At 37.5% G+C, this 19,217-nt stretch overlaps 1 protein-coding gene across 1 annotated transcript in view; it reads right to left on the reverse strand.

The window, feature by feature from the left end:
* LOC127859464 (KAT8 regulatory NSL complex subunit 1-like) overlaps positions 1-19,217 on the reverse strand; it is a 38,245-nt gene that overhangs the window by 6,468 nt on the left and 12,560 nt on the right. The window contains exons 4-9 of the mRNA XM_052396853.1: positions 14,608-14,705; positions 11,768-11,881; positions 10,827-10,963; positions 10,316-10,443; positions 9,408-9,456; positions 5,360-7,954 (exon numbers count right to left, since the gene is read on the reverse strand). Coding sequence (XP_052252813.1) covers positions 7,307-7,954; positions 9,408-9,456; positions 10,316-10,443; positions 10,827-10,963; positions 11,768-11,881; positions 14,608-14,705 — 1,174 coding nt within the window. The 3' untranslated portion in view covers positions 5,360-7,306. The remainder of the gene's footprint in view (positions 1-5,359; positions 7,955-9,407; positions 9,457-10,315; positions 10,444-10,826; positions 10,964-11,767; positions 11,882-14,607; positions 14,706-19,217) is intronic.

A 19,217-nucleotide genomic window follows, 5' to 3' on the forward strand; every position in this document is an offset into this window, starting at 1 on the left:
ACTGTGTCACAGTAGTGACGAATACCCAATGACATCGTATGTAGGAATATGAACCGCGATCTTAGACAGCTGGGCTCAATGCTTGTGTGTAAAGTGTCATTCCAAGTTAAGCATGTTCAGTCCGCACAGGCTTATCAGGGACGACACTTTTCGCCGTCACTTTTTTCGTTTAGAATAGACCTCCTTTAAACGGAAAATTTGATTTTAAAAAGCGGAACGTGTCGAACCTGATTAGCCTGTGTGTGGTATGAGAAACTTAACGCGCATGCATTAAGCCCAGTTTTCTCAGAACGCGGTTTATATGAAGCAAGATGTAACTATAACAAATTTGAAACTGGGTAAAAGCCATTTTTTAACCTCAGGGTCATTAAGAGAACCACAGTACACTTATACATCTGATATTAAATCGCAGGGTATTTTATTTTCAGATGAAGTGTAGTGTAAGTTATTTTGCTATCTAAGTCTATACAATCTAATTGACACCTCCCGTTGGGTGTGACAAATTTAACCCACAGTGTCATGATTTGAAGAAACAACATGTAAGTAATGGGACAATATACCAACTTGGACACGTCTGGATATTATAGTAACATAGATTAATATATGTGTATTTGAGGCAATAACGTAGACACGAAATGGCGGACGTCCCTGGGGATTCCAGGATATCACACGCACACACACACACACGCACGCACGCACGCACGCACGCACGCACGCTCGCACGCACGCACGCACGCACGCACGCACGCACACACACACACACACACACACACACACACACACACACACACACACACACACACACACACACACACACACACACACGCACACACACACACACAGACACACACACTACACCTTCTATTTCGTATAGGATGGATATCAATGTGCATCCATGGCGAAAACGCTTCTCATTTTATAAAATTCTTCGATATCATTTCATCGACATTGAATGTCAAAATATTTTATGAAAACAGTCAATATTGTTTCAGTGAGAATGAATGTCAATGTATTATATAACAACCGATAATTTAAAAGAATTGCTTAAACAAAATTATTCATAGTACATTAAATGCAATCCAAAATGAAAATGTAGTGTGCAATTCATCAAAAACAAAACTCAGTTTTCAATATACATACTTTTTGGTTCAGTGAAAGTTCTAACAACTCAGCTACGACGTGCGATACTTGGTTTAATGCCGTATGCGTTCAGCGCAGATCCAAACCAGCATCCGCGAACGTCAGGAGCAGATGTATCAGACAGCAAAGGACGTCCTAGAATACACGCGTGCAAGTCGGGGCCGCCTTAAAGTCAACAGCTGAAGAGGCAGATAAGTAAAACCTGACCTAAAACCAACCAATACCATAACTCCATAGAAATTTGAACCATCTGTCAATGGCATTCCACAATCGTTGCTAGGGAAGATAGAAGACGCTGCAAAGGCCGTGAAGTCACTTACCAGGAATCATAAGGCAGAGAAACGACTAGTGATGTTGAAGAGAGATCATAGCATCAAGAAAATCGTCCGGTCAAAGTTTGTAACCGAGGAGAAGCCAGCTCGACCGATAGATTCTGTTATTCAACGAGTTCTGGACAGCTACCAGTCCTGCATTGCTCAAGGGGATGTGGAGCCGCATATCCAGCTTTGTACATCTATATGTGTCTTTTTCTGAGGAAACTGGGCATAATGCATATGCGAAAAGTGCCGTGCCAGATTAGCCTGTGCAGTTCGCACAGGCTAACCAGGAACGACACTTTCCGCTTGTATGGAATTTTTCGTTTAAATGAAATCTCTTCTTAGCAAAAATCCAGTTTAGGCGGAAAGTGTCGTCCCTGAATAGCCTGTGCGGACTGCACAGGCTAATCTGGGACGACACTTTACGCACATGCATTATGCTCAGTTTTCTCAGAACAAGACACATATATAGGTGGTTCCCGAGTGGCTCATGGTCACCATTCAGAAGGGCCGCGTCCTCAAAATGGACCGAAATACTGACGTTAAGAACCTCACTGACAAGATCACCAACATTGTCAAGGGCAAGCAGTGATGAAATGTAATTAGGATCGGGCCTGTAGACTGACAACAAGGTAAAATCCATTGTAGAGTCTATCTTTTAACACAAGCCCGGTGGGAATCAATGATGAAAATATCAATGAGCATTTTTTTTTTTGGGGGGGGGGCTATATTTTTAGTTTGAGACTTTTTACGAGTTTTTTTAGCCATTGAATCATGTATTTTGTATAAGGACATCTGAAAGCCCTGCATGGTTATAATGTGTTTCTTATTTAATCATGAACAAAGAATATATAGAAAGGTGCAGCTTGATGACAATCTTAATAAAACAGGTTTAGCGATTTATAGACTTGCGGAATTTTCAAGTAAAACTTGTGGTTTGAATACAAAAATCATTGAGTGGGTTATATACCATACCATAGTTGTGTTACAAACAAGTGTGTGTGTAATTAAGAATCTAGTTTTGCAAATGTAAATGGTCTCTGCTCTGTGAAAAGGGGCTTTAATGCACGTGCGTCTCAGGGACGACACTTTCCGCTTATGTGATATTTTTCTTTGCAAGAAAGTCTCTTAGCAAGAATCAAGTTTGACGAAAAGTGTCGTCCCTGATTAGCCTGTGCGGACTGCATATGCTAATCTGGAACGACACTTAACGCACATGCATTAAACCCCTTTTTCCCAGATCACGGCCATATTCTGCCGATACTGTATTGGAATCAAGAGTAACAAGGTTAATCCTTGAGAGGTTCTTGCACATTTTCTGTTAGAGGTTATGGTTAATAAGAATTTGTCTAGCTCCAAATATTTTCTTATGTCTTAATCTACTTTTATGGTTTCTAATGTTAGTCTGATATCTTTGCAGATGGTACATAATGTTCCAAATGCGGAGTAAATCGGTTGGTTTAAGCAATATGTGTTATGTTATCGCTGCTAGAAAACATCCTATCCTATTACAGCATGTGGAATATTTCTTTTATAATATGTATATGTTTGTATCATATATTAGCATTTCTAACAAAATATTTAATTTATGCCCTTTTGAACTAACCGCAGCTTTATGCTTTATCTTGATGTCGAGATCATGGTATAGATGCGCTGATACCTCCTGCTAAAGTCACATACGTTTTTGTGGTTTGATTGGTGACCGTAGCGTTGTGGATGATACACGCGCTTCTCACCTATACGACCCGGTTCAATCCCCGCTCCGGCGCACGACAGCTGTTAGTAGTCGCCAACCCGGACAGGTTTGGTTTACCTCTGATACTTCGCGTTTCCATCACAGGACAAGAAAACACCAACTTGAATATCTTGTACGGAAAAAAAAAATAGCTGGACAGTGCAGCTATAATTCGCCCGAACTTACGCCGAACTTACGAGTCTTATCAACATACAAGACTAGGGGTCCTGACATCATGCAGCCTAAGGCACGGAAATACCTCAACCTTCGAAAAACACGTGCTCTAATTTGCGGAAAGGGTAGCTCCTGACCAGACTGGGCAGGCCACATTTATTTTCACACAAATTTTTTTACGAGTGCACGTTACTATCAGAATATGTCCACCGTTTGTAAAAATGCATCAGACCAAATATGTGTGGGGGAAAAAAGGGTCTTTTTATAAACACTACGTAAAAATCACTTCTTTAAAAACAAGAGCATCGCATAACGGGTGCCACGCTCGGCTGCGTAAGCTTGTCAGAATTTATTTATTTTTAGAGGTCAGTGACCTTGACCTTTGACCTAGTGACCCAAAAATGGGTGTGACGTGTAGAACTCATCAAGGTGCATCTATATATGAAGTTTCAAAGTTGAAGGTGGAAGGACTTTGATTTTAGAGCCAATGTTAAAAACCTTTACACGGACGGCGGACAGGACGAGGTGGCTATTACCTCGGGTTTTCTCCGAAAAAAGGCCGAGCTAATAACGTTTCCCACCGCCTTTAAATGTGGTTATTAGGTTTGAATGACGCGACACATTTGGTGCATCACATGTGCATGTGTTTACTGTTCAAATATCTTGTCAGATATTGTGTATGAAAGCACCTAAATATTCGTCAGACTTGAACTTGTTATCTTATTCTTCCGACTGTCTGACAGGTTTGGCGGAGTCTGAAACCTTGGGTGATACACAACAAGTGCTTGAAACTTATTTTCAGCATTTAATTGCACTGTATAATAGAATATAGTTTCAGAGATTATTTCATAACAAATGGGCGGCTTTAGCAAAATTTGACACTGATCAGCTTGTTTGTCCATATTGCCTAACAGTGTCTGCAACAACTAGCGCCTCGTTCTTGGAAACTGTGTGATGCATGTGTGTTAAATGCCATCCCAGATGAGCCTGTGCAGTCTGCACAGGCTAATAATTGAGGATAATTTCCGCCTTAACTGAAATTTCGTTTAGAAGAGACTTCCGTTAAACTGACATTTCCATAAAAGCAGAAAGTGTCCTCCCTGATTAGCCGAGGCAGACTGCACAGTCCCATCTGGGAAGAAATTTCCTGCACATGCATTAGTTGTTTTTCACAAGACGCGCATCATAGGGAGTGTAAGTGGTAATTTCTTGCATATGTTGTATAAGTGGCAATTTCTTGTACAAATTTGTCTGAAAAAACTATGATACAAGCTGAACAATATGGACATTTTGTTTCGCCACCCCTTTATGAAGAATGCTATGGCATAATTACAGAAATTCTGTAACACAGGATTACAGGGACTTAAACATGATTGGTAACTTATATATTCAACAATTAAAACTAACAAGTATATAGACAAAAAGAAAACTTCGAAACAAAAATTGAAGCCCATTTGACCAAATGAAATTCTGCCAGTTAGTCGTTTTGTTATTCCATCTATTAAATCTAAGCACAGAATTTAGAAATAACATTATTCTAGAATACTAAATGTTGGAATGATATATTGATAACATGAGATAAACGTGAATTAGTCTGTAAAAAAATACATGTAAGTTGTAACTAAGCAAAAGCAAAGGCATTTTGATTGTGGTAGCTTCATTAAACATCAATATGTTTTAAAATTTATACAGTATCTATTCTCCAATTTTTTTTTTAATGGTTTCATCTAAAAATCCACATCAAATGTTCTGGGCTTTGAATATAAATGCCTCAGCAAACATATTACAGAAAATACACTTAAAATGTTAATCAAAAATTATATATGTAATTAACAGAATATGCAACAAAAATATGCAATACTTCTTTTTTTTAAAGACATTTAACAGTAAACAATATTATGGTTAATAAAAGTAAGTATAATGTGTAATAATAGCACTTGTTTTCTTGTTTGTTCACAAAGAATAATTATAACACTAGAGAACACAGGTCAACCTCTCTCTGGGAATACGGGGCTTATTCAATGAGCATAGTGATGTTCGAGATACATGTGCAGTACGCACAGCCTAATCAGGTATGACACTTTCTGTCTTCACTGTATTTTCCCTCTGAAGAGAAAAAAAATGTATTAAAGTAGAAGATGTCATCCCTGATTTGCCTTTGCAGACTGGACAGGCTGATTTGAGAAGACACTTAACGCACTTTCATTAAGCCCGGTTTTCCCAGAAACCGGTTCATACAGTAAAGTTAAGGCTACAACCAAAAGGAAAATGCATACAAATTATGAAAACTTAAGGCTGCATTTACACCAACTACATGTTCATGCTACATGGTTGTTTAAAATGGATTTGAATTGGTGAGTGCAATTGGTCAAAAATATCTTTTCATTCATTATTAAAAGAAATTCAAAGCACGGCATGGCATAAAAACTCCATCTATTAATTTAAGCTTCCATTTTCACAAGATGTTCATTATAAATGAGAATATCAATCTAACCACACACAGAGTACTCTTATTTATAAACCAATAATATCTGGAATGTTGTAGAATGGATTTCTTCTGCATGTTATGTTCAAACTTCAATGAACTCTGAAAATATAGTAGGACTAGTCTTGTCAGGAGCTACCATATCCACCATAAAAGTGTATGCACAGGCTGGTTTGGAACGACGTCGAACATATGTGGCCTAAGACCCATTTTCACATGACTGGTCATATCTGTTTTTTCCCAAACATAGAAGTTTTTTCAATGCATGACCAATGATATAAGCAAGACTATCACTGGAATGACACAGGCTCTTAATTAACTTCAATCAAACAAGGGATCTTTAAAAATGGTGATTGTTTGTTTTTTCATAATTATATTCAACAACAAAGTTACACAGACCAGAACTACATAGCATCATGTACATATGAACAGATGTTCTCTTTATATTTTTTTCAATGATTGACAATTAAAAATAACGTACAAAACGTTGAGAAGAAACACAAATTGTCAACAAAATTTGACACATTAAAAATAATCTATATATACATATATTACACATTTAACAACTATATACATCAAGTAATACAAGAATGTACTTCCAAAGTTTTAACTTCATGATTCTGAAATAAACATCGGCGCAAGTTGTATGTGTTTATTTCCTGGATTTGTAAGTGAAAATAAAGGTAAAACTCATATATTACACATTGTTGGGATGAAACTGTTTCAGGCAACTATTAAACATCATAGCCCAATCAGTTTATGTAAAATATTTATACTGTCAACTTGACATTATGAAATTCGGCAACACATTTTTTTTGTAAAGTCCTTAAGTAATTTTAACCAGTAATTCAATTAAAAATATATTTGATTCACAAAAGAACAACTGGAATGGCAATCGCCAATTCAACTTCTGTTTGCATTCATTCGATCTATCACATAATTGGACTTATAAAAAAAACAACATTGGTCTAACTTCAAGATCACAGCATGGTTTTTAACAATGAATTAAATGTAACATACTAGTAACTATTTTGCTCGGGCTTTCAACATATTTTGACCGCAACACAAAAAACTCCGGACAGTTCAGGAAAGAAACGATTCATTCCCTTACAAGACGTATGTATAACGCATCAAACTGCAAAGCCATCCTTCAACCTCAGATCAAGACGCATTGTGGGAAAGCTTAATGCATGTGCGTTAAGTGTCTTCTCTCTTTAGCCTGTGCAGTCCGCACTGGCCAATCAGGGAGGACACTTTCGCCACATGCATTAAACCCAGTGTTCCCAGATAACGACTATATTCATTCATTAACATCCTATGTGTATAATGGCTCAAACTACAAAACCTTGACAACATCATGCAACACAACCTGGGATTCTTTCCAATCGGGTACTAACACTCGTCACTCCGGTCCCATCATGCATCATCACGTCAACCATTAAACATTAGCATGTTTCATCGTTTGGAATGCTTCGTGCTCAAAGATGATCTCCTCTCCCCTTGACCCTCATTCCACTCTGGATCATTGAAATCCTCCATATTGGAATCAGTTGAACCAGAGTACCCCGGTGAGGCCACATCAACATATGGTAAATCCTCAGTCGCTTCCACTTCAGGACTTACAAACTCCATCGCCGGGTCGTCCTGCAATTTCATGGTCCGTCGCCTGCGGTATTTGTTCTTTGTCCGGCTCGCCGTCAACTGTTCCTGCTTCATTTCCTCGTACATCGTCTCATCCAGCGGAAAAATTCTCTCCGGAAACGGCTCTGATCGCCAACTGTCAAACAAGTATTCCTGGCCACCTAACCCCACCCCAAACTCCTCCATAAAGCTGCCCCGCCTTGACGTGGACCCACTCCTCCTCCTGCCGTCTTCCTTCAGTCCAGAGAACGAGAATCCTGCAGCCTGCAAGTCCATACTGGAAAAGGACTCCCCGAGTGGGCAGTCCACGGCAAAGTTCTCTGTATTGTTGCTTTCGCTCTCGCGTGACGTGCGACTGCGTCGGACTGGTGGGTACGTGATGAAGTTACGGAAACGTTTACGCTCCTCTGCCTCGGGGACATCGTGCCGGACAGTAAATGCTTCGTCTGTTACGTCCTCAGCCTGTAGATGTCAAAAAATATTGTAATGAATACAGAATAGCTTTCACCCATCCCATATAGAATTTTAATAAAACTAGCAGTGCTCAAATCTAAACAGAATGTTGCAAAAACTGCCCGTCCTATGGTCCCACCCTGCCCCCTATGACCCCTATTACATTTTTGTACAGCAAATCGTATTAAAAGTTCCAATAAATAATCAGAATTGACATTAAGAAACTAGTTTTAGTAATTAAATAAACAATATTTCAAATAAAAATGCATGTATTATGAAATATAAAAGTGGCCTCTTGACAAAAGAGCACCCTACCCTTTTCAAATCCTGCTTGGAGCACTGTCTATATAAGGTAAGGAAATACAAATATTTCATTACAACCACACAATGTCAGCATTATTGAGGGAAAACATTTTCACTTATGTTGACCTTTAACCCAGTAACCTCAAATGACAGCAATGTTTCAATAGAAGTTATCTTTGTAATGGTATAAACTGATAGTAGTTTTGTTTTCAAGTAATTCATCAGAAGCCTTATTTCTATTTAAGTACACATAATCTTGACCTTTACGCACCCTATGATCAATCCCAAGCCAGATATTAGTACTATAAGGGTACACAACCTTACACAGGACAATGAATAATTTGAAAAGGTCGACATGGTGTAATGGATATGGTGTCGGCCTAGCGACCGGGAGCGTTCTTTAGATCTCTCCCAAAGACACCAAGTACTGGTTCTAGGCCTAAGAAAGGGATTCGAGAGCATTTGCATAAGCCTTGGGCTTTCTATGCAACCGAGCTAAAATAAATAGGTTAAAAGTAATTATTTGGAAAAAAACACACTAAAACCCCCATCCCCCACTTTAAGTCTGTTTAAACAGATCTGACCAAGTTGAACAAATGTTATGATGAACATTTCCTGTGAAAAGGAGGAAACCAGTTGACAAAAAGAATTTGTTTATGCCTGCCAAACCATATATGAACTCTTTCCACATATCCCTAACAAAAATATCTGCAATACGAAACAAGTAATACCATTTACATTATTAAAGTCATTACTTTCATTTTAAAAACTAAAACCATTGTGGTCATGTCACACTAGCATTGGGAGTTTATAGTAACATAGAAACAGAATTGCCATGTAGTTGTATATTGGCTGAGACCTATGTTTAGTATTAAGAACATAATTAAGTCAATATTCTAATTCACATTTTGACCTATTTTCAATTTTTGAGATGACTTATTATTCTCATTATGCTCAATTTGGTGTTCATAAAAACCTGTTTTTAGTTTCGAGTCAGACTCAACACCAAGTTCAAAGAGAAATATGTGCATATTTTTATATATTTGAGATTTCAGATTTTTGTGATCAGACAGACAAGTTAAATCACAGCGGAGTTGAGCAAAAAAAAGAGAATTTCTTGATACTGGGCCATGGCCCAGTGTATGAGTGTGCTACCTACCTCTGAGGTCTCCAGATCAGTCTCCTCGAGCCCATCTACCTCACGCCACCTTCAAACACAATTTAATTATTGTTTACACATGCGCTTATTTTCCAATATGGTAAAAATGAACATCATATTAAAACTTGTTTCTTCCATGCCAACATTTAAAATTTGGCATAGTGTTATGCATCGCTGCGCATAAAACATGGTTAAATATGGTTTGTAGTAATTCGGCTTAGCAAATTTGCCTTTTTATTTGCATGCAAAGTAAAAGTTTATATCAACATTTTTTGCAAAGAATTCAAAAGAAAACAAGAGCACCGCATAACGGGTGCCAATGCTCGGCTGCGGGTGCAGTTTTGAATAAATAAAAGCTTGTGAGAATCTTTTTTTTTTTAAGAGGTCACAGTGACCTTGACCTCATGACCCCAAAATGGGTGTGGCGTGTAGAACTCATCAAGGTGCATCTACATATGAAGTTTCAAAGTTGTAGGTGAAAGCACTTTGATTTTAGAGCCAATGTAAAGGTTTAAGCACAGCCCGGACGTCGGACAACAAGCTGGTTATGACAATACCTCGGCAAAAAACTGACATGTAATTTATAAAACCTCCAAGCCTTAATGTGCTTTTAAACCTTAAACCAGGACCATCATTATGGGAAAACGGGGCATATAGCATGTTCATAAGTGTCACTCCAGATTACTCTGTCCACATAGGCTTATCAGGGATGACACTTTCCGCATCAATGGATTTTTTAAAAGAAGTCTCTTCTACAAAAAAATCCAGTTTACACAAAAAGTCATTCCTAATTAGCCTGTGCAAACTCCACAGGCTAATCTAGGAAGACAATTTACTCACATAGGTTAAGCCTATATTTGCCATCATGAGGATCCTACAACAAGACTGAACAAATCAGGGCCACATACTTTGGTGTCTGTATCTCCTTGTACTGCAGTTTCTCCACCCGAGTAGATGCAGCCATGCTATAGGGAATCACAATGTTGTTGATGTCGTAGGCATTCTCAAAGCGCTTCTTTCTGGCTTCCTTCATGTCCTGTGGCAACATAAGAAAACAATAGATACATGAATGGAAATAAACAGCTGAAGTAAACATGACTAGAATAAGGAAGCTCTTAAAAGTTGCATTAAAACTGTCCAATTGAAACGCTAAAAATAGTTTGCCTAACACAATTATGTAGTTTAATTGATTCTTTGGGGGGATGCAATGAATGTGTTTGTTAGATTAAAGTGAACAAGCCTTTTAACTTGAAAGGATAAAAGGACCTGCCAAAATAAAATAAAGTCTAGGCGGAAATTGTCACACCAGATAAGCTTTTGAGGAATGCACAGGCTGAGATGACACTTTATGCACAGGCTTCAACACTATTTCTATGGAGCAAGATTCACTATGATTTCTTTTACCCTGTGCTGTCATACCTTCAGTGATGATGACGATGCACTGAATGACAAAGAGCCGTCCTTGTTCTGTGGGGAGGGAGACATGGCCTGCCCCAGTGATCCCACACTCTCCATATCTGTGTCACCATGGACATAGGACGTCTTCCGAAGAGAGGCTGAAACAGGTACAGAATAGCTTCAATGAATTATATTTACCACAAATTAAACCAGACAAAATAGTTTCAATTAATAATTTTTACAAGTCAGACAATCACCGATCAGTGTTTTTGTTGTGTCAAATTTTGAGCCCAAGTTGGGCTTTATTCATAATTTCAAAAAAGTGTTTTTTCCAAATGACTGCCATAAATTGCTAATTGTAAATGTCCCAAAAATACATTTTTTTTTTAAACATTTTGTTTTATAAATTTCAATATTTAGTTGAGCTCTCATTCAGCTCTGTGAATTGAAAGCGTAGATCATGTAATATTTAAATCACATTTATTCTCAATGTTTAAGTATTTGCTGGCAAAACAACACAACTAAATTCCTCTTTTTTTTTCAAAAAGACACAATGTTTTCCAATCAAAAGGCCCCTGAACGCATGCCCAAAAGTGGTGACTTTATGTGACTAAAAAAAGTAACATACAGATAAACAAGCAGCCCTCTAGGAAAACTGGACCTAATGCATAAGCAGACATGGACATATGTGACGAAAAATTGAACACGCCAACGGTGAAATGCCAGATCGTCTGACTTACTGTCCGGTAATTTTTGCTTTCACAAATTGTAACCCAATTTCAGTTTTTGCCTATTCACAGTATTTTTGCACTTTCATAAATCAACCACATGTTAAAATTCCCTTTTTGAATTTACTTTGCAATATTCCTCCAGAGAAAAGCATTTAACTACTGTGGGAAACTGTTTATGCATTAAGCCCAGTTTTCCTAGAGCTCAAGTACCAGTGTGCCATTCCTGCCTACCTGCAGCCATTTGTGCCTTGCGTTTCTTGATCTCGGTGCGTCGAAGCAGTGACTCACCAGTGATCTTCTTAGCCATCTTGCTGGGGGACTTGCCTTCGTACTTGCTGCGTAGCTCTGTGAGAAAATATGTGAGCCTCGCTTTGAGAAAATGGGCTTAATACATAGCGTAAAGTGTCATCCCAGATTAGCCTCAGCAATCCGCAAAGGTCAATCAGGGACGACTCTTTCCGCCCTTCACTTGATTTTCGATAAGATTTCCTTTGAATGAAAAAGCAGAAAGTGTCGTCCCTATTAAACCTATTGCGGACTGCACAGGCCTATCTGGGACAACACTTTACGCTAGTGCATTAAGCCCTGTTTTCTCAGAGCACTCGTCATCTACATGTTATGTGTTAACAAAAAGATGGGTTTACCAAACATGAAATAAAGGTCAATATGAATTTACGAAAAATTTGTAGACTTACATTTTTTTATCGTTTACTACAAGAAATCTTATGAGAATTACCTTTGTTATAGAAAAATTATGATTGTAGATATTATGCATTATGAGATACATGTTACACACTAACGGACAAGGGCAAATGTCCATTCTGGGCAGTACCCCCATTTCCATTCCTTTAAATAGTTGTATAAAAAGTAACTTTAGCTGTTACTTGCTGAAGGCTAAAGTAATACACAACAGGGATTTTTTTGTCCAATTGAAGAAAGTACTGGTACCGCACCAATGATTATAGGGATAAAATTCACGTACAAAAACTTAAAATTGGGAAAATTTTCGTAGTGAAATCTTCAGATTGGGAATTACAGGTCACTTTGCTTGCTTGGTACTTATTTGATAAATCAATTTAAATACTATTTTAGAAGTCTTTTTGCTTCAAATATTCAGTTTCATTGCTAATTGTATTTATCTACTTGCAGACAATGCACTTTTGGAACCAATTGACACAAATTTCCTTTATTTGGGGAATTCTCAGACTGCGAATGGGAATTTTGTAATTTTTTCTCAATTGGGAAAGTGCCTTTTATGGGTTCTTGCTTAAAAATCGCTGCACAAACAACAGGGATATAAACTATCTTTTTACAGTATGTTGCCCTGGGTAACTTTCTCTAATAGGTCTACAGAACAAAATACATGTCATATTTATCTTATAGGTATTTTTTAACAAAATAAAATCATATTATAAAGGACCGTTATGACTCAATTTATTTTATGAACCTGAATCTTCATAATAAGTTGTTTTTTTAACAGTTTCACTGGGGGAAAACTCTTCCAAGCTTAATTTTTTTAAACACTTACTGTCCACGAACGGTCAACCGCTAATTTCTACCCCTGAAGTAGTAGCAGGGCTTTTTTTCCTTCTTTGAGACTGGCTGTGGACGGACATTTTGACACGGACACGGACAATTCAATCTAATACGGCCGTGATTTTTTACAAAAAAACTGACATTTTGTGCTAAAAACTGTCAAAAACAGACATTTCACAATTTAAAATTAAGTTTCGTAACACCGTTTTTCATTTTGATTTCTCAATTTTTGAATACTAATCGTTTAAATGACGTCGTTGTTTCAATCAATTACAAACGTGAATCGATTAACATTTTGAAACCGGTGCATATTAGTTTACGTGCGGCCGATCAACCTCACCATTATCCAAACAAAATAGTGTTGCGCAACCCGCAGTACTATGCAAAAAAGATAAAAAACAAACCCAAATAGTCCAGATTTATTGAAATTCAGGATAACCATAAAAAAGCCGAAGCTTCTACAGAAGGGTAAGTCTTTTTACAATGCACAATTAAAACAGACATGGATTAAATTATGAGGAAAGTAATCTGACTTTTTTATGCAAATGAAGCATTGCCATTGGTAACCGAGAGCGAGACTTGTCATTCTATATCTTATCCGTTTGCAATTATTGTAAATATTGGTTCAAATGAAGTTTAACTGTGATCCATTCACATGAACATGTTTAACAGTTTCAGTATTATAATGTTCTGGTAACGATCTATTTTAATTAAGATACCAACTATTTCTGAAATCAAAAGTAGTTCTTTATCTCGTTGTACTATATTTCTGATATGTTAAAATTCGGACATATAAATATAGTGATATTTATGTGTTGATTTGTTGTTGATAGTTTGTAAAAAAAGATGTGTTGTGTTATTTCAGACAACAAGAATGAATGGTTGCAATTATCCTGTCCCTTTCAGTCAAGAAATAGATGTGAAAAATGTTCATTAATTGACAGTATTGTTAACATTATTATATTATGTTGGTTATCTGGTTTATCAAGTGAAAACAAGTTATTTATATAAAAATAAAGCTTAATAAGACTTATGAAGGTCCTTGTTGTTATTTATGTATTAATTAAGTTTATTAACATACTTCTAAAAGTAATAAAAAAATACAGCCAATACCATCATTCATTAATGTAGTAAGGTTCTTTAAATTATTGTTCTTATTAATAATGTCGGAATAACTGGCGGTTTTCACACCGTGATAAAGTTGCACATCTTTTTTGGGGCCAGTGAAACCCCTGAATATACTATTCATACAAGGAAGATATGATTTTATTACATTATTTTTTCATTATATGTGTTAAACATGCTTTTACTATACTTATGCATTGATTTCTGAATTTCAGTTTGTACAAGGTCGCGACTCGTTTTTTCACAATTTTCAGTAGTTAAGCGACTCATTTTTTCAAAATTTTGAAAAGTTTGCGACTTATTTTTCACAAAATGAGGGGGCCAGGGCCGCTTCACAAAATCAGGAAAAAAAGCCCTGCTACAGTAGTAACATCAGTGTATCAATATATACTGTGATCCCCTTGACTTACTAGCTGATGAGAGGAGCACAGCTGCAGCAGTCTTGTTGTACTTCTTCCTGTTCTTCCTCACCTGGTCCTTCATCTGAGCATTCAACTGCTTCTGCCTTCTACATAGTAACACATAGATATGAGTCTTGCTCTGTGAAAACGGGGCTTAAAGGGATCTTTTCACGCTTTGGTAAATTGACAAAATTGAAAAAAGTTGTTTCAGATTCGCAAATTTTCGTTTTAGTTATGATATTTGTGAGGAAACAGTAATACTGAACATTTACCATGGTCTAATATAGCCATTATATGCATCTTTTGACGATTTTAAAACCTAAAAATTATAAAGCGTTGCAACGCGAAACGATTGAATAATTTGGAGAGTTCTGTTTTTGTCGTTAAATTTTGTGAAACTACGAAGATTGCTTATATAAGGTATAAAATTTGTCAACTATGTGTATTCGGCGGAATAGCTCAGTAGGCTAGAGCGTTTTTACTTCAGGACTCTGGCAGGACTCCAGGGGTCACTGGTTCGAAATCTGCTCCGGGCAATGTTCTTTTCCTTTTTTAAATTTTATTCTTGATTTTTTACTGAAGCTTTTACGATCCAATGTTTACATTTATCAATATAAAGCATTTAATGAATAAGTTAAAAAATGCTAAAATCTGTGAAAAGGCCCCTTTAATGCATGTGTGCAATGTCGTCCAAGATTAGCCTGTGCGATCTGCACAAGGTAATCAGGGACAACACTATGCCTTAACTGGATTTCCTTTAAACTAACAAAACTATAGAATCAGATTGTAAATGGTACAGTTATAAATTTACAAAAAATTGGGGATTCCTTTAGGTTATTAACCATTTATTGTTTCGCTCTTTGGGAACAAATCTGGTATCCACAAAAATTGGGAATTCTCCAATAAAAAAATCGACAAATTATTTAATAACTATTAAAACAAATTAAACAAGGGCTGTTTGTAAAACATGCATGCCCCCCATATGGGCTCTCAGTTGTAGTGACAGCCATTTTGTGAATATGTTTTTTGTCACTGTCACCTTGACCTTTGACCTAGTGACCTGAAAATCAATATGGGTCATCTGGGAGTCATGATCAATGTACCTATGAAGTTTCATGATCCTAGCCATAAGCTTTCTTGAGTTATCATCGGGAAACCATTTTACTATTTTGGGTCACTGTGACCTTGACCTTTGACCTAGTGACCTGAAAATCACTAGGGTCATCTGCCAGTCATGATCAATGTACCTATCAAGTTTCATGATCCTAGGCATAAGCATTCTTGAGTTATCATCCGGAAACCATTTTACTATTTCAGGTCACAATGACCTTGACCTTTGAACTAGTGACCTCAAAATCAAATAGGGGTCTTCTGCAAATCATGATCAATCCACCTATCAAGTTTCATGATCCTAGGCATAAGCATTCTTGAGTTATCATCCGGAAACCATTGTACTATTTCGGGTCACCGTGACCTTGACCTTTGACCTGAAAATCAATAGGGGTCATCTGCCAGTCATGATCAATGTACCTATCAAGTTTCATGATCCTAGGCATAAGCCTTCTTGAGTAATCATCAACAAAACCATTTTATTATTTCGGGTCACCGTGACCTTGACCTTTGACTTAGTGACCTCAAAATCAATAGGGGTCATCTGCCAGTCATGATCAAACTACCTATCAAGTTTCATGATCCTAGGCATAAGATTTCTTGAGTTATCATCCGGAAACCATTTTACTGTTTCGGGTCACCGTGACCTTGACCTTTGACCTAGTGACCTGAAAATCAATAGGGGTCATCTGCAAGTCATGATCAATGTACCTATCAAGTTTCATGATCCTAGGCATAAGCGTTCTTTAGTTATCATCCGGGAACCATTTTACTTTTTCGGGTCACCGTGACCTTGACCTTTGACCTAGTGACCTGAAAATCAATAGGGGTCATCTGCGAGTCATGATCAATGTACCTATCAAGTTTCATGATCCTAGGCATAAGCGTTCTTGAATTATCATCCGGAAACCATTTTACTATTTCGGGTCACTGTGACCTTGACCTTTGACCTGAAAATCAATAGGGGTCATCTGCCAGTCATGATCAATGTACCTATAAAGTTTCATGATCCTAGGCATAAGCGTTCTTGAGTTATCATCCGGAAACCATTTTACTATTTCGGGTCACCGTGACCTTGACCTTTGACTTAGTGACCTCAAAATCAATAGGGGTCATCTGCCAGTCATGATCAAACTACCTATCAAGTTTCATGATCCTAGGCATAAGAGTTCTTGAATTATCATCTGGAAACCATCTCACTATTTCGGGTCACAGTGACCTTGACCTTTGACCTAGTGACCTCAAAATCAATAGGGGTCACCTGTGAGTCATGATCAATGTACCTATGGAGTTTCGTGATCGCCTAAGCGTTCTTGAGTTATCATCCGGGACCACCTGGTGGACGGACCGACAGACCGACCGACCAACCGAAATGTGCAAAGCAATATACCCCTATTTTTCGAAGGGGGGCATAACAAAATTAATACATCTTGAGAATAATGATAATAGTCTTGACACATATAGAAGTTGCAAACTGGGATTATGTTTGGTAGTTTTGGAATGATTCAGATATATTGAAGAGAATAGACAAACAATATTTGTAATTATTGTTTTATTGTGATTTATCTACTTTTGTACAACATACATGTATAGTGCTTTTTTGGAACTTCTCAATTGTTATTAGAAATGTCCTTATACATGTAAAAAGACCAGTTTTTATTAGATAAAACAACAAGAAATGTGTCCACAGGACACGGATGCCCCCAACTGTAACTTTGTCACTACATAAAAGTTTAACTGTGTAAACGCTTGGTAGAAGTTATTAGGTTTTTTTCAAATCCTAAACGCAGATTTCGAACCTAAACACGGACCCTAAGTTCAAGGTCAAGGTCACAGGGGTCAAAATTTGTGTTCGTATGGAAAGGCCTTGTCCATAAACAGATGCATGCCAAATATGAAATTGCTATCTGAAGCGACATAGAAGTTATGAGCATTTTTCAAAATCTAAACGCAAAGTGTGACGGACAGACGGACGGACAGACGAACGGACCGTCCGATCACTATATGCCCTCCTTCGGGGGCATAAAAATATCTTAGAATATCAAAATAAATCAGAAAGCCACATAAACTAGAGAGCGGACAACATGCTTAATCCTTGAAATGCACTACGTGACCCTGTGACCTAGTTTTTGACCCGGCATGACCCATATTCGAACTTGACCTAGATATTGTCTTAATACAACTTCTTACCAAGTTTAGTAAAGATCAGATGAAAACTACTTTAATTAGAGAGCGGACACCATGCTAAATCCTTGAAATGCACTAAGTGACCCAGTGACCTAGTTTTGGACCTGGCATGACCCATATTCGAACTTGACCTAGATATTGTCTTGCTACAACTTCTGACCAAGGTCAGTAAAGATCAGATGAAAACTACTTCAATTAGAGAGCGGACACCATGCTTAATCATTGAAATGCACTAAGTGACCCCGTGACCTAGTTTTTGACCCGGCATGACCCATCTTCGAACTTGACCTTGATTTTGTCTGGATACAACTTCTGACCAAGTTTTGTAAAGATCGGATGAAAACTATTTGAATTAGAGAGCGGACACGAAGTGTGACCAACTGACTGACCGACCGACGGACAGTGCGAAAACTATATACCCCCTTTTCTTCGAAATGGGGGCATAAAAACATTGAGAACTGTTGTTGTTCACTTTTTGAGTTTCCAGTTAGGAATGTCCTTATAAAAAGACCAGTCTTAATCAGTGTGCGAATTTCACTTTTGAAACCACTAGCCCGTTTGGGCTACAGATGGAATTTTTCACTAGCCCGAACCAAAGTTTACTAGCCCGAACTGTTTATCACATGTTTTTAAAAGAAGTTTATATTTTGGACAGTTCTGGATAGTGTTTATTGCAGGTAGAGTGTAATTGATAATGATTGCAAATAACAGTTCATCCCAATTTACTGGAAATGTTATTATATTTCAATGACTCAATACGATTTTAATATTTATGTATGCAGGTACTCTTCAATCAATACCTAGAATATGCAGTAAAGATGCAAAGGTTTATATCCTGTCTTTAAATTATGTTTAAGTGACAATTGTCCCAAATTTGAAATCCTAACAAGAGTGCCAAACTGTCACAAGGTACGCCCGTTCGAAGGTTTTGGACACCATGCTCAATGCTTGAAAGTGTCCTCAAGACCTAGTTATTGACCCGGCATGACCCATATTTGAACTTGACCTAGATATCACTTAGATGTAACATCTGACTAAATTTGGTGAAGATCAGATGAAAACTACTTCAATTAAAGAGCGGACAACATGCTTAATGCTTGAAATGCACTATGTGACCTCGTTTTTGACCCGGCATGACCCATGTTCGAACTTGACCTACATATCATCTAGACATAACTTCTGACCAAATTAGGTGAAGATCAGATGAAAACTACTTCAATTAGAGAGCGGACACCATGCTAAATGCTTGAAATGCACTAAGTAACCTCGTGACCTAGTTTTTGACCCGGCATGACCCATATTTGAACTTGACCTACATATCA

Source organism: Dreissena polymorpha, chromosome 15, assembly GCF_020536995.1.
Source record: "Dreissena polymorpha isolate Duluth1 chromosome 15, UMN_Dpol_1.0, whole genome shotgun sequence".
Lineage (NCBI taxonomy): Eukaryota > Metazoa > Mollusca > Bivalvia > Myida > Dreissenidae > Dreissena > Dreissena polymorpha.